We start from the raw sequence: 23,158 nt of genomic DNA, 5'->3' as shown, positions 1-23,158 counted from the left end.
TCAATGCTGCCCAGGGTTCTGTATTCTTCAGACCCACCCTAACTTTTTTTTTTTTTTAAAGATTTTATGTATTTGAGAGAGAATATGAGTGGAAGAGGGGGGAGGGAGAAGCAGACTCCCCACTGGGCAGGGAGCCTGAAATAGGGGTACATCCCAGGACACCAAGATTATGACCTAAGCCAAAGACAGACACTTCACTGACTGAGCCACCCAGGCGCCCTGCCTTTATATTTTTTTGATTATTGGAATTTTTCCAATAACCTCCTAAGAAGGTCTCACTTTCTCTTATCTTCTTTACCCCCTGATTTTTCTATACAACTGCCAGAATTATCTGAGTAAAATAGAAAACTGATCATCTCAATTTTTTAATCCTTCAGGATTCAAAGAATCTCCTCATAAGATTCCTATTCATTACAAAGGAATAAAATAATACCTCTACAGTAGAGAAACCTCGCCAAAAGCACTTAACCAAAGGATCAGAGTTAGTGTCACCAGGAAAGGTGCAAATCAACATGTGTTCCTGATGTGATACATTAAGAAGACAGTATTATTTCCGTGGCATTTTTGCCCAAAATGAAACCTAAATTTAATCATGAGGAAACATCAGACAAACCTACACTGAGAGACCTTCTCGTTACACTGGCTTATATTCTTAAAAAAATATCAAGGTCGTGAAAGACCCAAAAGCGTTAGGAACTTTTTCAGATTAAAAGAGTTTTTTTTTTTTTTATTATTTATTTATTTATTTATTTATTTATGATAGTCACAGAGAGAGAGAGAGAGAGGCAGAGACACAGGCAGGGGGAGAAGCAGGCTCCATGCACCGGGAGCCCGACGTGGGATTGGATCCCGGGTCTCCAGGATCGCGCCCTGGGCCAAAGGCAGGCGCCAAACCGCTGCGCCACCCAGGGATCCCAGATTAAAAGAGTTTAAAGGGGCACCTGGGTGGCTCAGTTGGTTGAGCGCCCGACTCTTGATTTCAGCCCAACTCAAGTCGTGATATCAGGGTTTGTGAGATCAAGCCCCGCATGGGATTCTGTGCTCAGCTGGGAGTCTGCTTGAAGATTCTCTCCCTCTGCCCCTCTCCTGCTTGTATTCTCTTGCTCTCTCTCAAATAAATCTTTTAAAAAAATAAAGATGTTTGGCAACTCAATGCAATACATAGTCTTAAATGTTCTTTTGCTAGGGACACCTGGATGGCAGGTGGTTCGGCATCTGCCTTTGGCTCAGGGTGTGATCCTGGTGTCCCGGGATCGAGTCTCACACTGGGCTCCCTGCATGGAGCCTGCTTCTCCCTCTGCCTCTGTCTCTTCTTCTCTCTCTCTGTCTCTCATGAATGAATAAATAAAATCTTTAAAAAAAATAATGTTCTTTTGCTAAAGGAGATTATTGGGACAAGTGGCAAAATTGGAAAAGGGTTTATAAATAATAGTATTATGTCAATATTAATATCCTGGTTTCTATAATTTTACTATCATTATGTAAGAGAATGTTCTTTTTAGGATATACACAGTCAAGTTATTTAGGGATAAAGGCATCCAGTTGATAATATATTTTCAAGCAGTTCAGAAAATTTTTATCTATTCATGTCTATATATAGAGATAAAAAATGTAAAATGTTAACATTTAGGGAATCTAGATGAAGGGTATATGGGGTCTTTTTACTGTTTATAGAACTTTTCTGAAAGTTTGGAATGTCAAAATAAAAGATTGAAACATATAAATGTATGTCAACAAAGGAAATCCTCAGGTACCCCCATAGCTCTCAGGTTAATAACAAGTCTAGCGAATCGTCCGGGGCCCTTCAGTGCTTGTCTCCTGCCTGCTTCTCTCTGCGCATCTTCCGGCACATCTCTGCACAAACTCTTAGCTGACTTCTTCCTTCATGCTATTTTATCTGCCCTAGAAGGCCCATGCCCTGTTCTGTGATGTTAACTCATTTCTAATTTTTATTATTTTTTTAAGATTTTATTTAATTAATTTATTTGAGAGAGCGAGAGCAGGAAAGAACATGAACGGTTGGGAGGGCCAGAGAGAGAAGGAGTAGGACAAGCAGACCCTGCCCTGCTAAGCGGTGAACTGGTCATTGGGCTTGACCCTAGGACCCTGAGATTGTCACCTGAGCTGAAGCCAGATGCTTAACCAACTGAACCACCCAGGCACGCCTAACTCCTTTTTTTTTTTTTTTTTAAGATTTTACTTATTTATTCATGAGACACACAGGCAGAGGGACAAGCAGGCTCCATGCAGGGAGCCTGACGTGGGACTCAATTCTGGGCCTCCAGGATCACACCCTGGGTGGAAGGCGGCGCTAAACCACTGAGCCACTTGGGCTGCCCCATAACTCCTTATTTTTTATACCAGTGGGCCTCAACCAGGGGTGATTTGTCCCCCAGAGGATATAAGTCAATGTCTGGAGACATTTTGGGTGTCACAACTGGAGGACTACTACCAACTTTGAATGGGTGGAGGCCAGGGATACTGCTAAACATTCTGTGGTGCATAGGTCAGCCCCCTACAAGGGAATTTTCTAGCCCAAATGACTGTAGCCATGCTTGTGAACCCTTGTTCTAAACATACTGTGAGAGTCATTTCTGGAAAGCCTTTCTGACCATCCCCAGTCTGATTTAGAACTCCCTCTTTCTAAAAACAATTTTTAATTTAAATTCAACTTGGTTAACATACAGCTTTGTGTTGGTTTCAGGAGTAGAATTCAGTGATTCATCACTTACACATAACACCCAGTGCTCACGGCAGGTGCCCTCCTTAAGGCCCATCACCCAGGTAGCCCATCCACCCCTGCCCCCCCCCCCCCGCGCCCCTCGCCGCAACACTCAATTTGTTCTTTTTTTTAAAAGATTTTATTTATTTATGAGAGACACAGAGAGAGAGAGGCAGAGACACAGGCAGAGGGAGAAGCAGGCTCCATGCAGGGAGCCTGACGCGGGACCCGATCCCAGGTCTCCAGGACCACACCCCAGGCTGAAGGCGGCACCAAACAGCCGAGCCACGGGGCTGCCCAATTTGTTCTTTTATTGTAAGAGTCACTCATGGTTTGCTTTTCCCTCTGTTTTTTTTTTTTTTCCCCTCTGTTTTTAATCTTATTTTACCTTCTCTTCCCCTATGTTCATCTGTTTGGTTTCTTAAATTCTACATGTGAGTGAAATCATGTAATATTTGTCTTTCTCTGACTGACTTATTTTGCTTAGCATAATACACTCTAGTTCTATCCACATTGTTGCAAATGGCAAGACTTCATAGAACTCCCTCACCTGTGTTCCCCTGGTACCTTGTGCTTTTCTTCTCATCGCTTATCTCACAGACACTAGGTCTTATTAGGCTTATTGATGTTTAGATAGTACTCAGTAAATGTCTACTAAATGAATACTATCTAGATTGTTTTACAGTATGGTTTTTGGCTAAACTTTTGAAAGCCAGGTTTTAAGATTAAAGGAAAGCATTACTCTTAATTTATCCTTCCTTGTCCAACTTCTTTTTTTTTTTTTTTAAGATTTATTTATATATTCAGAGAGAACAAGAAAAAGGCAGAGACACAGGCAGAGGGAGAAGCAGGCTCCATGCAGGAAGCCCGGTGTGGGACTCGATCCCGAGTCTCCAGGATTCACATCCTGGGCTGCAGGCGGCACCAAACTGCGGCGGCACCAAACTGCTGCGCCACCGGGGCTGCCCCCTTGTCCGACTTCTGATATTAATATGCTATTTCTTTGTTGTCAAAGCCAGGATTCTTTTTTTTTTTTTTAAGATTTTATTTATTTATTCATGAGAGACACAGAGAGAAAGAGACACAGGCAGAGGGAGAAGCAGGCTCCATGCAGGGAGCCTGATGTGGGACCTGATCCCGGGTCTCCAGGATCATGCCCTGGGCTGAAGGCGGCGCTAAGCCACTGAGCCACTAGAGCTGCCCATGAGCCACCAGAGCTGCCCATGAGCCACCAGAGCTGCCCCAAAGCCAGGATTCTTTTGGTTGTAAGGTAGAAAAACCCAACTCCCAGTAGCATAAGCAAACAAAGGATACTAAGGTGTTTCACAGAAACTAAAGACAGGAAGGCCTTCGGAACAAATCAGGCACTCAAAGCCTCAGGACTCTTTGCAGTTCTTATCTAAGCCTTTCTAGCTGTGTGTGTTCCAGGCTTTTCTTTCCATCTGTAGATTTTTGTCTTCCTCAGTCCACAAGACAGCCAGAGAAAGACCAACTTAACTTTCTTGGTGTTCAGCTCAAATAAATTCTCAGGGATAGGATCTGTTGGCCCCACTTGGATAGGTTTATCCTTTGCCCAATCAGTTGTAGCTTAGGGTGAGGCCTAAGTACTAGTGAGGCAACTCCTGCTGGAGCCATGTGGGTGAGAGACAAAGGAGTATAAGCCCTAGAGTGTGGCCGTTGGGTGAATAGTGCCATGAAGTCCACTGTAGCTCTCAATTATTGAGGTGCACAGAGCAAAGACAGTATGGACTGCCCTTGTTCTCTTACCACCATCCTCATTGTTTGGTGAGGTGCAACAAGGAGAATCATAGGGGCCTTAGTTACAGGTTTTACATTTTCCTGGCTTATATCTTCAATATCATAGTTCATGTACTCACCCTAATCCATCACTGTTTATAGATTCAAGGGAATTACATCCTCTGGTCTTGGAACAGATATGAGGGGAGACACATACATGGTAGGTTCCCCCCTCCCACCCCATTTTATAGGAGATAGTCTGGCCAAAGTGGTTTACACTGACAATTTCAGACGGATTGTTTACAAGTTTTAAGCCCTAGAAAAGGCAGAACAGTATATTAGAGAAATGGTGATGATAGAGGTTAGTATAAGTGAAGCAGTATCACGGGGTATCACTGTTCCTATATAAAATGGGTAAAGAAAGGTTTTTTGTATTTATTAGGCTTGTAGGGTTTTTTGGTTTGGTTTGTTGTTTTAAGTAATCTTTGGTTGTTTTTAAGTAACCTCCACACCCAACATGGGGCTCGAATTCACAACCCCAAGATCAAGAGTCACAGTCTCTACCAACGGACCCAGCCAGGTGCCCCGGGATTTTTATCAGTTGAAAGAAACAAAAACTCAGCTCAAACCAGCCTACAAATAATAGAGAATTTGTTGGGTCCTGTAGCTGATGTTCAGAAGGTGATTGTGGCTTCAGACATGGCTGAATCCAGGACTTCAGATGATCTCATCTGAATGGTCTCTCCGCTCTGCTTTCTTCATTATTGGCTTCATCTTATAAGAAAGCTCTTCTCATTAATGGCAGAAATGATCTCTAGTCACTCTGGTTTGTACATCCGACCAGCTATGCAACCCCAGGGGAAAGAGCTACCCTTGAGAGCTCCAAAGAAGTCCCAGGCATCACTGTCTCTGCTCTGCAGAGGGTCACATGTCCATAAGGACCCAGGTTAGGATTCCTAAAAGAAAACTGGTGCCATTTGCACAATGGGATGTTAGGTGAAATAGGAGATGTCCTCTGTGCCCTCAGTGCTGGAAGCTCCTAATGAAATTAGCATTTGAACACCAAACGTTTTATTGATTTGTAAGGAACTGTGCTTGGTGCTATATTGGATGAAGAACCTAAGATTCTTCTGCTCTTAGGGAATTTTTATATTTATTTATTGTTTTTAAGTTAAAAAAAATTTTTTTAAGATTTTATTTATTTATTTGAGAGAGAATAAGCGAGAGAGAGCATGAGCCAGGGGAAGGGCAGAGGGAGAGAGAGAAGCAGGCTCCCCACTCAGCGGGGCTTGATCCCAGGAACCTGGGATCATGACCTGAGCTGAAGGCAGATGCTCTACTGACTGAGCCACCCAGGTGCCTAATTTTTTAGTTTTAATTAATTTGTTCATTTTAAGTAATCTCTATACCCAATGTGGGGCTCAAACTCAAGGCCCTATAAGATCAGGAGTCACATGCTCTATGGACTGAGCCTACCAGCCACCCCTGCTCTTAAGGAATTTTTAAGGGCATCCCGGGTGGCTCAGCGGTTTAGTGCCACCTTCAGCCCAGGGTGTGATCCTGGAGACCCAGGATCGAGTCCCACGGTGGGCTGCCTGCATGGAGCCTGCTTCTCCCTCTGCCTGTGTCTCTGCCTCTCTCTTTGTCTCTCTTGAATAAATAAATAAAATCTTTAAAAAGGGGATACCTGGGTGGCTCAGCGGTTTGGAGCCTGCCTTTGGCCCAGGGCGTGATCCTGGAGTCCCGGGATCGAGTTCCGCGTTGGGCTCCCGGCATGGAGCCTGCTTCTCCCTCCTCCTGTGTCTCTGCCTCTCTCTCTCTATGTCTATCATAAATAAATAAAATAAATCTTAAAAAAAAAATCTTTTTTAAAAAAGGAATTTTTAATTAAGTAGTAGACTTTTTTTTTTTTAAGATTTTATTTATTTATTCATGACAGACACAAACACACACACAGAGGCAGAGACACAGACAGAAGGAGAAGCAGGCTCCATACAGGAAGCCTGATGCGGGACTCGATCCCAGGACTCAGAGATCACGCCCTGGGCCCAAGGCCGACAGTCAACTGCTGAGCTACCCAGGCATCCCTCAAGTAGTAGAAATTAGACATATGTATAAATAGTGACTACTGTCATGTATTGAGGCCCTACTATGGGCCAGTAGGCATTTTGCTAAATGTGTGTTTTTTTTTTGTTTTAAGATTTATTTATTTATTTTAGAGAGCACAAGTGCTAGCAGGATGAGAGGCAAAGGGAGTGAGAAAAGGAGAGAAGCAGACTTCCTGCTGAGCATGGAGCCCAGTGCAGGGCTCGATCTCATGACCCTAGCACCATGACCCGAGCGAAAAATCAAGGGTTGTACACTCGACTGACTGAGCCACCCAGGTGCCCCTAAATGTTTTATATATATTATCTCTTTGTGGATAACTCTGTGAAAGTCACTTCTATTCTTATGCATACCATTTTATCTATTAAAAAAAAATGGTGTTGGGAAGTTTATGTAGCCTGCCCAAGGTCATATAGCTAGTGAATAATAGAACGGGGGATGAATCCAGTCAGTTTTGACTCCGTCCAGTGCTATACTTTAGCTTGCACTGACCTATCAAGGTCTTTTCTGCATCTCATTCTTTCCACCCTTTCAAGTCGGACAGCCTGATTCTAAATTCCTGAGAATTATCTGACTTAGCTCATCTTTTCTAGGACGTCACAGCTGATGGTTAGTCTGTGGTGTGGCTGCCTTTGTACTGGTGCCCATCCTTCATCCATCCAGTTGGCCCACCAGTAGGAAATCTGTAGGAGAATTACAGTCTCTGTTCAGCGACTTCTTCGGGTTTGACCCCGAGGAAGCCCAAAGAAGAGGCATGGCAGCCTCACTGCTCTCTGAGTCTTTGCTCTCTTGAACATCCTTTCCCTTTTTTAAAAGATTTTATTTATTTATTCATGAGAGACACACACAGAGAGAGGCAGAGATATAGGCAGAGGGAGAAGCAGGCTCCCCACAAGGAGCCCGATGTGGGACTCGATCCAGCATCCTGGGATCATGCCCTGGGCCAAAGGCAGATGCTCAACCGCTGAGCCAACCAGGTGTCCCCCTTTTTTAAAGATTTTATTTATTCATTCATGAGAGAGGCAAGACACAGGCAGAAGGAGAAGGAGGCTCCCTGCAGGGAGCCTGATGCGGGACTCGATCCCAGGACTCTGGGATCACAACCTAAGCCAAAGGTAGACTTTCAACAACTGAGCCACCCAGGTGCCACTGAACCTCCCTTCTTTATCCCCATCACTACCACTTAAGTTCAGACTGTCACCATCTCTCCTGCCTACACATTCTTCCTGTCTCTAATGTCACCCCTGTTGACAGAGTGAAGAGTACTTTTATACATCATTCCTTTGAAGTCTTTCAGTGGTTTCTCATAGCCTTACATAAGGCTATGATAAACTCCTTACATAAGACTTCTCGTGCCTGCCCCTTGTTTGCTTCTCTAGCCTTGTATCCAGACATTCCTTCCTTTGAATCCTTCACATCAGCCTTTTTCTGAACCACTCAAGAGTTCCCTGAATTCATTGTTTATCTTCTTACTTCTGGATTTTGAATGTGCTGGTTCATGTGCCTAAAGCCCTAATGCTAATACCCCACCATGCCCCCATCCCCAACACCTAGCTATTCTTGCTTGTCCTGTTGATGACACCTGATCCTGTAAAACTTCTCAAATCACCCTCTCTTTTCAGCCTGGGTTAGGTGTCCCACATCTTTTGCACTCATAATGCCAAGTGTAGGCATTTGTCATTTCATGTATTTTTAAAGATTTTATTTATTCATTTGACAGAGCACATGTAAGGGGAGCGGTGGGCAGAGGGAGAGGGAGAAGCAGACTCCCCAGCTGAGCAGGGAGCCCCATACAGGGCTTGATCCCAGGCCCCTGGGAATCATGATCTGAGCCAAAGGCAGATGCTTAACCGACTGAGCCACCGAGATACTTACGAATTCATATTTTATTTTATTTTTAAGAAATATTTATTTATTCATGAGAGAGACAGAGAGAAAGGCGGAGAAGCAGGCTCCATGCAGGGAGCCTGACGTGGGACTTGATCCTGGGACTCCAGGTTCATGCCCTGGGCCAATTGCACATGCCAAACCGCTGAGCCACCCAGGGATCCCCATTTCATATTTTAAATGTATGCTTATGTAATATCTTCCCCCATTAGAATTTTCTTTTCTTTTTTAAGATTTTTATTCATTCATGAGAGACACAGAGAGAGAGAGAGGCAGAGACACAGGCAGAGGGAGAAGCAGGCTCCATGCAGGGAGCCTGATGTGGAACTAGATCCTGGAACTCCGGGATCACCCCCTGAGCCAAAGGCAGACACTAAACCACTGAGCCACTCAGGTGTCTCTAGAATTTTCTTGAATCAGATTTTTCTTCCCAAATGACTGGCACATAGTATGCTCTCAGTAAGTAATTGTTGAGCAAATGAATGGATCTTGGCAGTAAGTTCAAGTTGGCACATACTTGTAGGTTTCTTCTAAGCTGGCTTCTTTTTCTTTTTGCTCCTTCTAGGACCTGGGTTTCAGTGATGAGACATGGGGTATGATGTAACCCGTTTCCAGGGGGATGTTGACGAAGACCTTATCTGTCCTATTTGCAGTGGAGTCTTGGAGGAGCCAGTCCAGGTGAGTCGGTCTGATGGCAGTTTTGGTGGGGGCAATAGATGACCGTGGATCTAGGAGAAAATATTCATAGGTAATGGGACAAACAGGGAAGTCACTGTGATTTGCCACCCACCCCCCACCCCCACCCCACGACAACACACATACATAGAATATAGGTTTGGTGCAGAGGATCAATGGTGGCTACAAAAGGAATAGGGCTTTCCAAAGTCTGTCTAGAGGTGGATACCACAGAAGTCTAGTGCCTCACATTTTCTTCTAGGGTTGCCCTGAGATTTTTTTCTGCTGTAAAATAGTCACCTTTTCTGTCTTCTGGCAGTAGCTCAGGAACTTCCTTTCCTCTGCAGGGGCTTTGACTAGCTTCCATCTACCTAGCTATGATTGAACTTCTGGACTTTCCTGATAGGTTCTGTATTTTGATGATGTAATGTTTCAGTTAGTCAGCTAGTCTGCCTGCAGCCCTTTTCAGCCTGCCTATTAACTAACAAACAGGAAGTGGGAACCAGTGTATATATTTTCTTCCTGGGATTTATTAGAAAAAACAGTTTTTGATGCAGCCTTGTACTCTGCATTTTGATATGAAAGCTGCCACCTTCAATAGGTCATTTCTCTGCAAGCCCTGTCAGACGAGAGTCAGTTGTATCTTCCTGGGGGCAAGTATGAGGAGAAACTCATGATTAACAGGCAAGTATAATGAGTGAGATAAATTCTTAACAGTAGTATTTATGGACATCATCCTGCATGGTTCTTACTGCCTGCCCTCTGTAAATACCTATTAATCCTCTGCCACTCCTGGCTAGCTAGACCTAATCACATTTTCTAAACTAGGACACTAGTCAGTGAGGTCTCATGGCCCTTCCCCCACTCACTGCTTATACAACTCCCAGGGGCTCCTCTTGATTCCGTAAGTTTGTTCTTACTCTAGTTTTCAGCCACCCAAAGGAACACAGATGCTTCAACTGATTGAAAATCAGACTGCATTCTAGTGGCGGCTAGTCCTGGACCTGTCCCCTGTCTAGGCCTTTGTAGCCTACTGCCATAAGAAGCAGATGGGCTGGGTGTAGAACCAAGCTATCCTGGTGGTGTCAAGAGGTTATGGGGTGTGTCAGTTCCTTCCCTTCCATGGCACTGTCATTTGAGGTGAGTCATGTGTGGAGATGTCCGTGTTGGCTTGTGACATTCTAAGTCAGGAGCCGCCCCCCCCCCACCTCCGCCTTCTGAGGAGCAGGTCAAGCAGATCTCAGGATGCCAGGTTACCAGACACATATCCAAGGGTAGAAGGCACCTGCTAGGAATGCTGATTTCTCTACATCATTTTTTTTTTTTTATTTTAAGTAATACCTACACCCAATGTGGGGCTCACACTCACAACCCTGAGAATCAAGAGTTGCACACTCTGACTGAGCCAGCCAGGCCCCCCTACAGCATATTTATTTAATTTTTGAATAGGTGATAAATTCATAGGGTTCAGAAATCAACCAGTATAAAAAGACATACAGTGAGAACTCTTACTCCATCCTTGTCCCAATCCATGTAATCCCCTCTCTCCCATAGTTAACTCTTTGTATTAGTTTGTCCAGTTTGCACGGAACATAGCACATTCTGTATATTTTTGCAGGGGTGGCAGGATTGGATAGGCTGGTCATGAGAAGAGGTAACAGTTGGGATGAGATCTGAATAAGGGGACATTCATGCTGAGATTTAGAGAAAGAGCATTTCAGGCAAAGAGGAGCGGCAAAAGCGAAGATCCTGAGGCAGGAGTGGGTTGGGTGTAAACAAAGAACAGAAAGGAGGCCCGACTAGCTTGAACACAGTGCTGGCAGCGAGGTGTGAGGTGAGGAGAGGTCAGAGGCACAGGGCCACATCCAGCAGAAGTTTATAGGTCCTGAGTAGGAGTTTGGATTTATTTTAAGTATAGTGGGAAGCCATTGTAAAGTTTTCAGCAGAGGAGTGATATGATCTAGTTTGCATTTTGAAGTGATCACTTTGGCTGATGAAGGTAAATGAATTATAAAGGGGCGGAGTAAAAGTAGGGAGGCCAGTTAGAAGACATATTTAGTAATGTAGATGAGAGATGATGGCTTGATCTGGGTTAGTGGCAGGACAGATGGGGAAAGTAGACAAGTTTATGGTTTCTTTCTTTATTTAGAGATAGGGTCTATAAAGATTTTGAAAAGACTCCAATTTCTCTTTGAAAAATAAAAAACCTACTGACAATTGGATTAGTGACATTGAGAATGACTTTTTTTTTTTTTAAGACTACTTATTTGAGAGAGAGAGAGAGAGAGCGCGAAAGCACATGTGCCCATACCAGCGGGGGTGGGAGGGTGGGGGGAGAGGGAGAAGGAGACTCCCCACTGAGCAGGGAGCCAGACAGAGCTCGATTCCAGGACCCCCAGATCATGACCAGAGCCAAAGGCAGACACTTAACTGAGCCCCCCAGGCACGCTGAGGATGACTTCTTCCCTTAGGAAGCCTTTCTGTGTTTCAGTCTTTGGTGTCTATGAGCATCTCAGAAGCAGAACCTGTCTTTTGTATTTTAAGCACCTAGAAGAGTGTTTGGGACATAATTAGCATGCCATTCATTCATCAACAACTACTGAGTGCCTACTGTGTTTGTCCTATGCCAGAAGCCAGATAGTGTCTCCATAGATGCTAGGGAATCCTCTCAGTTTGAGGGATTAACTTCAGAGGTTATCTGAGTTATCAAGGAAGTAAGCTGAAATATGATCTTTATGAAACTGAAAAGAATGTGATTCTCTAAGAAAATGGCCCTGTTTGGGAGGATAGGCCTTGCCAGTGGGATTCAGGGCAATGCCTCGTGTCAACCCTCATAAAATAGGAACTTGGGCCCATACAGAGAGGACTCAACCTCTCACCAGGAGTTCCAGGCTTTTGTTTTGTTTGGCTTTGCTTTCTTACTTGCATTTTTGCCAGTAAATATCTTCCCTGTGTCCTCTGTACTCATCCTTTAAGACCCGTATCAAATTCTGTCCTCTCCCTAAATACCTGCCCTGATTGACCTAGCCTAGAAAGATCTCATCCTCCTCTGGACTTCTTTGCCAGTTATCGTGTATGCAATCCAATTGGCAATTAATAATCAACCACCTTATGTCATCTCTCCTATTGTCCTAGAATATTATTTGTGCCCCTTATTATGTTTTTACTTGTCTTATGTCACAATCCATTTGGAATCTGGAGCACAGGAAACCTTTCTGAAGCCTTCTCTGCACAGTGTCTTGCCCATAGTGCACCTCACTTTGCTGTGACCCCAGAGACCTCTGATCCTGGAAGCTGCTCAGAGGCTTGAGTGGCTTTGTGAAGTTATCATATTCAGGCTCTTAGCTCCTGCTAATTCTCTTGTGCCCCTTTTGCCCTGCTCTTCCTTCTAGGCACCTCATTGTGAGCATGCTTTCTGCAATGCCTGCATCACCCAGTGGTTCTCGCAGCAGCAGACGTGTCCAGTGGACCGGAGCGTTGTGACGGTCGCCCACTTGCGCCCAGTACCTCGGATCATGCGGAACATGTTGTCAAAGCTGCAGATTGCCTGCGACAACGCTGTGTTTGGCTGTAGTGCTGTTGTCCGGCTTGACAACCTCATGTCTCACCTCAGCGACTGTGAGCACAACCCCAAACGGCCTGTGACCTGTGAGCAGGGCTGCGGGTGAGATTACTTCCCTTCCTCTGCCCTGCACAGATGAGGGCCTTCTGGTTGATGACCACCCTCCCCGCACCCACACTCCCTGTCCCCAGTCCCCCATCTCCAGAGCCCCCGCTCACCAGCTCAGGAGCTCTCCAAGCGTGAATGTATGCAACGAGCGTCCTTGGCCTCCCTGGCTCCCCGCCCTGAGATCTGACTTCGGTGATGCTTTTTCAACTAGGATCTTTTTGCTCTTGTTTGAATGAAAGAGAGGAGGAAGCAGGTCCCAATCTGCGTGCTAGAACTAAGGGCTGACTCCCTCTGTTCTTCCCCGTCAGCCCAGTACTCCTTTTTCTTTGTCACTATGACTGCTCTAATTTTGAGGCTTCTCATAGTTCCTTGCGCCTTGTTATTTTCTTTCTTTGGAGTGTGAAATATTTGATTAAATGCTGCTGTCTAGGGATCCCTGGGTGGCGCAGCGGTTTGGCGCCTGCCTTTGGCCCAGGGCGCGATCCTGGAGACCCGGGATCGAATCCCACGTCAGGCTCCCGGTGCATGGAGCCTGCTTCTCCCTCTGCCTGTGTCTCTGCCTCTCTCTCTCTCTCTGTGTGACTATCATAAATAAATAATTAAAAAAAAATTAAAAAAAAAATGCTGCTGTCTAGCTAGGGCTGTGAATCTAGGGCTGCTCAGAAGGAATGGGTACACAGGCAGAATCTGTAGGAAGAAAGGAATGCTGTGTGGCAGATAAAACACTCTTAGAAAGTGCAAGAGGCCCAGAGAAGGTAGAGAGCAAAGGAGCATGGGGGACGGGGGCGCGGGCGGGGCTGCTGGGGAGAAGGAAGTGAAGGGAATAAATAAGAGGGAGGCCTGAATGTTAGACACCTGGGCTAGGAGAAAAGCCTATCGGCATCTCCTGCCTTTGCCCACATGACCCATTGAATGCCCCTATTCTGCTTTCCTCCCCACTCCGGGTGGCAGCCTGGAAATGCCCAAAGATGAGCTGCCAAACCACAACTGCATTAAGCACCTGCGCTCCGTGGTACAGCAGCAGCAGACACGCATCGCGGAGCTGGAGAAGACCTCAGCTGAGCACAAGCACCAGCTGGCGGAGCAGGTAGGGCCCAGAGATCATTGAGAGAACCTGCCTCTCATGTGCAGGTAACTGTGGACAACTGTGTGTGTGTGTGTGTGTGTGTGTGTGTGTGTGTGTGTGTACATGCCACGTGTGTGTGCAGATGACGGGGTGAGAAGCACCCGTGTGAGCAGGCAGGTCTGTGCCTGTGCTCGTGTGTCTGGGTGAACAGATGCTCCGCCTGTGGCTTGGTTGGGAATCGGATGGGAGCTCTTCTCCTTCTCTTTCATCCCGTCAATGTTACTCATTCACCTAACATTTATTAAATGCCTCCTCTAAGAAGGTCCCCGCCGAGCACTCGGGTTACACTAGGAATGAGACAGTCCCATCCCTGTCTTTGTAAAGCTTACAGGTCTGGTTGTTCCTCGCATCTCTCAGCTGTCCTCATTCTAAGACACACTTCCGTCTTCCATTTGTTGTCTACCCTAACCGTCCTCTCTGATTCTCCTTCCCACCCACAGAAGCGAGATATCCAGCTGTTAAAGGCATACATGCGTGCAATCCGCAGTGTCAACCCCAACCTTCAGAACCTGGAGGAGACCATTGAATACAATGAGATCCTAGAGTGAGTGTCACTCAGGACATGGAGTCACTTGCTCCACGTCCTGGCACTGAGCCCTGAAAGGAGGAAGAGCCGGGGAGTGGCAGAAGGAGGGTAGTAAGAGGGCTGGGCTTGGGTCACGGCATTTCAGATAATTGGGATGAAGGACAGGAAGAGAACTTTCAGCACCACTATAGGATCTTAAATTCTTTTGGGTGGATTGAAGGGAAAGCTTACCCAAGGATTCAATTCATCTGGACTTAAGTGAGTACGCACATGTACAAAGCCATGTTAAAGGCTGTGGGGGAAAAAAAAAAGGCTGTGGAGTGCTAGGAGGGCCAAGAAGAAGGAAATACTGTCCTTATTGTCAGGTAACTTACAACCCAGAGGAGTGAGTGAGTGCAAATCCAGGAGAGTGATCTAAAATGCAGCATAAACAAGCAAAGTCTAAAATCTATTTCAGTGCTGGGGTTGTGTATGATTCACAGACTAAATTCCTAGTGTGAATCAGTATATATAATGCAAATGGTGCTGTGTGGGACACAGTATACAGGAATAATTGCTTCATCCGATAAACATTTGTTGAGCACTTAGTATGTGCCAGGCACATATGTACTATGTATTGGGGTTTCTAAGAAAGATGACAGGAACTCTTCACTTGTAGAGTTTAATCTGGTGAGTGACATGTTGGGACTCCCAGGGGACCAGCTAGGGAAAGATGTGGAGTTTCTGAACCAGTGATGGAAAAAGGAAAATGGAAGGTCAGGGTTGAGCTGAGCGCAGAGCAGGAGAAAAAGCCAATGCAGAGAAGGGGGATGAGCTGGAATGACCACCTCTAATCCCCTCCACACAGGTGGGTGAACTCCCTGCAGCCAGCCAGAGTGACCCGCTGGGGAGGGATGATCTCAACCCCAGATGCTGTACTCCAGGCTGTAATCAAGCGCTCCCTGGTGGAGAGTGGCTGTCCTGCCTCTATTGTCAACGAGCTGATTGAAAATGCCCACGAGCGTAGCTGGCCCCAGGGTCTGGCCACCCTAGAGACCAGACAGATGAACCGGCGCTACTATGAGAACTACGTGGCCAAGCGTATCCCTGGCAAGCAGGCTGTTGTCGTGATGGCCTGTGAGAACCAGCACATGGGTGATGACATGGTGCAGGAACCAGGGCTTGTCATGATATTTGCGCACGGCGTGGAAGAGATATAGGAGATCTCGACGGGCTAGCAGGAAGAGATGGCAATCAGAAAACCCATCACTCCAGCAGCTGGTCCCTGAGTCCTCCCTACTATTCATAGTACGGTGGCTTACACATGGGCCACACGTTTCCCTATTCTTCTGGCACTGAAGGGCCCAGGGCACTTTGCTCAACCTTTCAGGTGGAAACCCAGATTCCTTCCTTTTGCCTGATTTCTTCCCCTAAGATGTCTGTAAATTTTCAGTCAGTTTGGGAAAGTCCCCACCTCTATATCTGTTTTCCTGCCTAGGGTCCCTGGTTCTAGATATTTTTAGAAAGCACAAAGAATTCATTTTCTCTAGAGGATCAGGGTGGAGTGAGGAATATCTAATCGTTCCCCCTCCTCCAAAACCAGGGAATCGGAGCAGGCAGGCCGGTTGACACTAAACAGCATGAGAGGGCAGCTCTGGGGAGCAGACATCCTGAAAAAATGGTAGGGGTGGAATCAAAAACCCTAGAAATTAGCAATGAGGCCAGTAACTGGCCCCCTTAGGGGAAGACTGGATCTCTGTGCCAAGCAATATCCTGTCCGGCCCACCTTACAGGTGTAGGCTCCTGCTGGTTCTGCAGGTGTGCAGGTTGGGATGCTGAAAATTTCTAGATGAGCTCTTCTTTCCTACATTTTCTCATAACTAGGGAATGACAGGGTTGGGGGTAGGGGATTAGTCTGTTGGGGTGGATGTGCTCAGCAAGAAGCAGCTCTCTGGCTTTTGCTGAAATCAGGTAGGCACTGCCTCTGGCATGGGCTGTAATAGTTCATAGACCCTCTCCAGCCCTGTGATTGTAACTAGTTATTTTGATAATTTCCTTTGGCCATTGTTGTTTGTATTTCCTTCCTTTTCTTCCTTCCCACCTTTTTTTTTTTTTTTTTTTTTTTTTTTAAGAATGGCCTGATTATAGCTACCCCACTTTTCCAGCCCGGCCACATTGTTGGCAATCTAATTTATTTACTTTTTTTTTTAAGAAAGGAAAAAGAAAAAAAAATTAACAAAGCTGAAAACTTTCTTTTTGATGTTCCTATTGTGGGGATTCTGGATAGGGTGGGACAGGGATGGGATCTGTTTTATATTTTTCCTTTTCAGCACAACCTTTGGCTTTAATATAGGAAGGGCCAAGGGAGTCCTCGGCTGAACCTTTGTCTGCCCCAACCCTCCATAAGCCCGTCTGAGATGAGGCGCTTCCTCTCTTCAGTGATGGCTGCGATAGTCCATCAATGCCTGTGCCCTCTGGAGAACTTTGCTCCCACCCCTTCCATGAGTCTCCTTGTCAAACTTTGTATTGATAGAGTATTAATTTTGAAGACTCTTCCATCCCCCAACCCTCAGTTTCCTTGGAGATAAATAGTTGGATTCTAAGCTTCACGAGCCACGATGGGAGAGATGCGTCTCTGAGTACAGGCAGTGCTCTGGTCTCACTCATGCCCTCTAGGGACTTCAGCGCCATTTGAGGCTACCCGGGCATTCCTTAGTCTCTAGGGTGGCTGATAGAGTGAGAGAAAACAGGGGAGGGATGGAGAGGAGGTGATTGATTGTTTTAATAGGCAGGTCGGAGTGGGGTTGACGAGATATGGCCATATAACAGCTTCTTCTCTCTTTTGGAGTTTTATTCCAGGTTAGCTTGCTGTAGGTCTGGGGAGATGGGTCATGGCTCCACTGGGAATGGGGTGGAGGAGTACAGCTTGAAGGGAGTAGGGAACAGTCCTGCATTCAGCTCCAGGACATTGTGCTCAGGAATTTGAAAACGCTGCTATACTTAGTCTGGTTACTACATCTCTTCCACTCCCCTCTGCCCCCGCCTGCCTTACCAAGGCCCATACCCTCCTGTCATCACCCTCAGATGGAGCCAGGAAGCTCATTTAAGGCTTCCCTCCCCGTCGCACTAGCGTCTCTGTGGGTTGCTGGTGGTGTTATATGTGCTGTTCCACAGTGTTGACTGCACTAATAATAAACCTTTTACTCAACTCTCAATTCTTAATCCAACATCACTCCCTTTCTTGTGAAGCTTTCTCCTCTGCTTTGGCTTTTCTCTCACCTTGATTCCCCTTATTTCTTGCTTTATAACCTGCCCTTGTCTTAGAACTAACTGCTGTTCTAAGAGGATGTCTGTCTGGGAGCGTACCCTCCACGTTTTTGCCCTTTATGACCTCCTCCTACCTTCCCTCCTGTCTCCTGTTCTGTAGCAGCCAACACATTTTCTCCAGTGATCTCAACTGTATTCTTTCCACAGTTTGCCTTTGCCCCAAATTCCATGTCATCCCTAAGTGCTCCTGGAGTTTTAGGACAGTTTCGACAGAGGATATGCCTGCACCCTTCTCCCTTGTCCCACAAGCACCTTTTGCTTTGGAATCCAAGATTCCATCGCCAAACATGAGGAAGGGAGCCTGAGGTGACTGTACTGCTGTGGTTGTCAAATCTCAACAAAGCCTTACATAAGCATTTGCTATCACCTCCTCCCAGTCATGAAAAAAAGGAAATCTTTTCCCCTAGCAGTGTATTTCAAATTTGTTGAGCATTTATGATGTATTTAATGTAAATCCTTTAGCACTCTGGATACTTTACTGGGGCTAAAAAGCAAAAGAGCACAAGGACATCCCTGTATCCACTGAGTCCATTATACTTGCATGTACACAAGGTCTGATTATAAAATAGTGGCGAATACATCACTAAGAGGCAACATGTATAGTATCTATTATCTAGAGATACCAGGAGTGTTCTTTTTTTCCCTGAAGCTCTTTCAAAATTACTTTCAGAACCTGCTGCTGATTCTTTAATGGTGCCAAATCATTCTTTTGGGGTAGATTTGGTTTTGGGAAACAACATTCATTGAAAATTCTGTAAGGAACTCAAGTGGAGATGGGTGTCTTATAGCACAGTGGCACCTAAGATGTAATAAATGTGGTAAGTAGATCTACAAGCAATGTGAGCAGAGGGAAGATGAAGGCACGGAATTTTTTTTTTTTTAAGATTTTTATTTATTTGACAGAAAAAGCAGGGGTAGCAGCAGGCAGAGGGAGAAGGAGAAGTAGGCTTGCTGTTGAGCAAGGAGTCTGCTGCAGGGCGTGATCCAAGGACCCTGGCCAGGATCATGACCTGAGTTGAAGGCAGACACTTAACCGACTGAGTCACCCAGGCGCCCCTCTGATGGGTACCAGTAAAGACTCGTTTAGGAGAAGTATTTATTCTAGATCAGAGGTTGGCAAACTAGAGCTTGCATCCTGATGCCTGCTTTTGTAAAAATGTTTCATTGGAACACAGCCATGCCCATTTGCTTATGCATTGTCTGTGGCTGCTTTTAGATTACAACAGCAGAGCTCAGTAGTTCCACAGAACTATGACCCACAAGGCCTAAAATATTTGCTATTTGGCTCTGTAGAAAGTTTGACAACCCATTTTAGGTCAGGAGAAAGGGTGGGGAAGTATGAAGATTGGTTTTGATTTTTTAGTTTGAAGAACCAGAACATTTTTCTACATGGTTAACATTAAATGCTTAAAATTAGCCTATATTCACATTTCTCCAGTTGTCTCAAGAAAAGCTAATTTTTGTCCAGTCTTGGATCCAATCCAGGAAGCATGCATTATACCAGGTTATGTTAACTATCTTTTATACTCTTTTTAAAAAGAATTTATTTATTAATATAAATTCAGTGGGGGGGTGTGGAGAATCCCGAGGAGACTCCCATGCTAAGCATGGAGCCTGATGTGGGGCTCCATCTAGGACCTTGAGAACACAGCCTGAGCTGAAATCCCATAGTCTGATCCTTCACCAACTGAGCCAGCCAGGCACCCCATTTATACTCTTAATCTAAATTCCGGGAACAACTGTTTTTGTGACAGTCTTTTGTTGAAGAGATTGAGCCAGTTGTCCTGAGAATGGTCTTTTGGATTTGATTGATTGCTTCTTCACAGTGCTCCTTAACTTCCTCTACCCCTATTTTTACTAAACAGAATTAGATCTAGAGTTTGAGAGATTCAAGTTGAGCAGTTCTGAAGATAGAAGACATCACAGGAGGGACGCCTGGGTAAGCTCAGTGGTTGAGCGTCTCCTTTGGCTCAAGCCGTGACCCTGGGGTCCTGGGATCAAGTCCCACATCAAGCTCCCTGCGTGGAGCCTGCTTCTCCCTGTGCCTGTGTCTCTGCCTCTCTCTGTGTCTCTCATATGAATAAATGAATAAAATCTTTAAAAAAAAAAAAAAAGACTTCACAGGAGAGATGTTCTGAATGTTGTATAACATCAGGAGATAGGCCCAGTTGTCCAACCATTAGCCTGATTTCTTCATTTACACTTGGATTGTTGAGAGTTGTTTTTGTTTTTTGTTTTTTTTTCTTTTAAAGCTGGCTAGCTTCCCTGAGAAGGGGGCAGCTGGCAGTATAGGTTGCTGCCATACAAGAACAGGGGCCCCATGTTGTCGAATCTTATTTTTCAAGAACCATTGGCCATTGTAGTATTTAGTGTTTATGCTAAATATCACAAATTTTAAATGTTGGCTCAATTTAAAAAAAGTAATTGTGGCCTCCAAAAAAATCTAGGGTCCATAGTTTGCAACTCTGCTTTATTTGTTTGTTTGTTTGCTTGTTTATTTATGAGAGACACACAGGTAGAGGCAGAGACACAGGCAGAAGGAAAGGTAGGCTCCCCGCAAGAAGGCCGATGCAGGACTTGATCCCCGAACCCCTGAGCTGAAGGCAGACAGACGCTCAACCGCTGAGCCACCCAGGCATCCTGCAACCTCTGCTTTAGATCAGTTGATCATGCTATGGTTGAGATCATAGCATGAATACAAACAAATGGAAGTGAAGGATATGTTGAAAAAGAAGAAACTATTGGCATCTGGAGCAAAGAGTATGTTGAAGGAAATAATGGAAGATAAGACTAGGAAATTATTATTTTGGGGCCAATTTTTGGGAGGCTTTGAATACATGGCAAGGAATTTGGGCTTTAATTTCACAGGTAAGTTTTTGACAAGAGGAGTAACTTCCAGCTCATGATTCTGGTGGCAATGGGAAGACAGTGAAAAATTGAAAATTTGGTGACTATTAAATAAGCTTTGCAGTAATTCATGCAGGAGGTTTAAAGCTTTGAAAGAACGGGAAAGAGGACGAGAGACCTTAGGGAAGAAAACTGACAGGCCTTATTACTGACTAGATTCATTCAGCCAACATTTATAGTACACGTGTCATGTGTCACATGTGGCGTTAGGCATTTGAGATACTCAAATAATTGAGGAACGAGTCCTTAAGGGAATTTGCAGTTTAGGTGACAAATGCTGGAACACAGAATGAGAAATACAAAATAATTCATTGCTAATAAGGATTAAGTATAGTGGGGCAATGAGGAGGAAAGGGGTCACCTACTACTAATGATGAGATGTTTCTCTGGAGAATCACTGAACTGAGTTCTGAACAGGATCAGATACTGGCAGTGAGGAAAGGAAGTTGAGCATTTATTGTGAGTCCAGCACAATTGTAAGTATCAAATATTTCAATTTACCAACAGTTTTATTAAAACGCACCTTTGAAATTTTTTTAAAAAGGCACTATTGCCATCTCCATTTTCTGTGTGGGGAAATAAAATTCACATGGGTAATAATCAGAACTGGGATTTGATTCCAGAATAATTTCAGAGCCTGAGTTCTCCCAGGCGTCCCGTAACCACTGCACATAACAAGGGGCACATAACCAAAGATGAATCACAGATAAAGACTTTGATTTTTTGCTGGTAATGAAAGGTTAGGTCATTCTCAACCTGAAAAGGGAGGAGGAGAGGATGAGCAAGTTTCAGGGTGAAGTAATGAGCTCGTGGGGGACTTCAGGGTGAAAATGCTTCCACCCAAAGGTATTTAGCCAGTAAATGAAAATGTGAGTCTGGAGCTTCAGAGCAAGAAGTTAGGGTTAAAAATATGGCTGTGGGAGTTATCTGCCCAGAAGTGATCAAGAAATTCTAGGAATGAATACAAACACTAATAAAAGAGGACAGGAGAAAGGCTAAGAATGGGACCTTGGGGAATTCCAGAAGTAATCTGGAAAAGAGATGCATGATACAGTTGGCGAATGCCTCAGCTTTTTAAAAAATAATTCGGAAGGAATTTTTTTTAGTATGATAATAGGATTGTGTGTGTGTGTGTGTTTTGAGTACAGTTGACAAGTAATGAATCATTAAACTAGCTGTGAAGGAGTTCCAGAAATGTTTTGTGCAATGACCACATTCCTGAGATAAGTGTAGGTTGAGATCATTTCAGTTGAAGTCCTCTAATGATTTGCTTTGCTGGATAAACTACAGAGATCCAGGCCTCTTAACATTTGGAACAAGTCAGCAACTTGGGACCGTAAGTTCCTGTGTATCAGATGTCCCCACGTTAGCTTTTTAATCACATAAGGGCAATTTTGGTTCAGATCTAAGGATTTGTCACTGAAAAGATTAGTATGGAGTGGCATTAGCTCCTTAGTTATAAGGTGAAAGAGCTGCAGGAGAGAAGGAGTTAGGCTGTCACACGAAGATGCTCAGCCTGAATAGATTGGGGGTATCTTGCTGGAAAGAAGGATTTTTAAAAATGGGTGATTTAGGCAGGGTGTATTGAACCGAAGAGCAAGGGTGTGATCAGATGAGGCGCTGTAGTCCCTGGGCAGGGGAAGATGATGACAGCAGTGTTGTGGAGCTCTGAGAGTGGTGAAACTGGGGCACCTGGAAGGCCAATGTAGCAAAATAGATGCTGTGGTAGAAGAATCAATGATTGATGGATGTCAGGCGGGGGAAAAAGGAAGATGCCAGAATCTTCAGGTTGGAAAGTAGATGGAATTGTGAGAATAGTATTAACAGAAATGGGAAAAGTCAAGAATGTCATTTCAGAAAAGAAGTTTTGTTTGCATTTTAGGTGACATAGCTAGCTGGAGGTATGGGTTCAAAGTCTGGCTTGGAATTTTTGTCTTGGGAGGAGGGAAAAAGAATGAAGCTTTTGGCAGAATTCCACAGGAGGAGGAAGACAACAAATGAGACGGAGAAACAATGTTCTAAGAGAAATAGGAGAGTACAAGATCTCAGAAGTCCAATAAGAAATCAGTGGTTCCAAACACAGCAAAGGTTTTTGCAACAGGTTATTAAGATAGTGTGAAGCTGGAGGCAGAGTATACATTCTATTTCAAAAAATAGAAGGAAGTAGGAGCACCTGACTAGCTCAGTGGAGCATGGGACTTTTGATCTTGGGGTTGTAAATTTGAGTCCCAAATTGAGTGTAGAGATTACTTGAAATCTAAAGAAAAGAAAAATGGAAGTAGAAAACACGATCATCTGAATTCTCAAGTGAGGGTAGGTTCTGATTTAATGGATTGATCCAGTAGGATACAATTTGAATTTGTTATGCAAGTATTTTTTTTAAAGATTTTATTTATTCATGAGAGACAGAGAGGGAGAGGCAGGCTCCATGCAGGGAGCCCGACGTGGGACTCCATCCAGGGTCTCCGGGATCACGCCCTGGGCTGAAGCCGGCGC

General features: G+C 44.8%; 1 protein-coding gene across 3 annotated transcripts in view; it reads left to right on the top strand.

Moving 5' to 3' along the window:
• Nucleotides 1-19,871, top strand: part of RNF41 (ring finger protein 41) — a 33,818-nt gene extending 13,947 nt beyond the window's left edge. For 2 of the 3 annotated variants that reach the window (XM_055328504.1, XM_055328505.1), the window contains exons 3-7: nucleotides 9,018-9,130; nucleotides 12,520-12,791; nucleotides 13,749-13,884; nucleotides 14,364-14,467; nucleotides 15,297-19,871. In XM_055328504.1, the coding sequence (XP_055184479.1) occupies nucleotides 9,041-9,130; nucleotides 12,520-12,791; nucleotides 13,749-13,884; nucleotides 14,364-14,467; nucleotides 15,297-15,648 (954 nt within the window). In that variant the 5' untranslated portion in view covers nucleotides 9,018-9,040 and the 3' untranslated portion in view covers nucleotides 15,649-19,871. Of the gene's footprint in view, nucleotides 1-8,432; nucleotides 9,131-12,519; nucleotides 12,792-13,748; nucleotides 13,885-14,363; nucleotides 14,468-15,296 lie in introns of those variants that run through there. The other variant, XM_055328506.1, reaches the window with a different exon arrangement.
• Nucleotides 19,872-23,158: the final 3,287 nt, after the last annotated feature.

This window comes from Nyctereutes procyonoides, unplaced genomic scaffold, assembly GCF_905146905.1.
Source record: "Nyctereutes procyonoides isolate TBG_1078 unplaced genomic scaffold, NYPRO_anot_genome, whole genome shotgun sequence".
In the NCBI taxonomy this organism is placed as follows: Eukaryota; Metazoa; Chordata; class Mammalia; order Carnivora; family Canidae; genus Nyctereutes; species Nyctereutes procyonoides.
The sequence above is the reverse complement of the archived record's forward strand: the minus strand, read 5'-3'. Positions and strand labels throughout refer to the sequence as shown.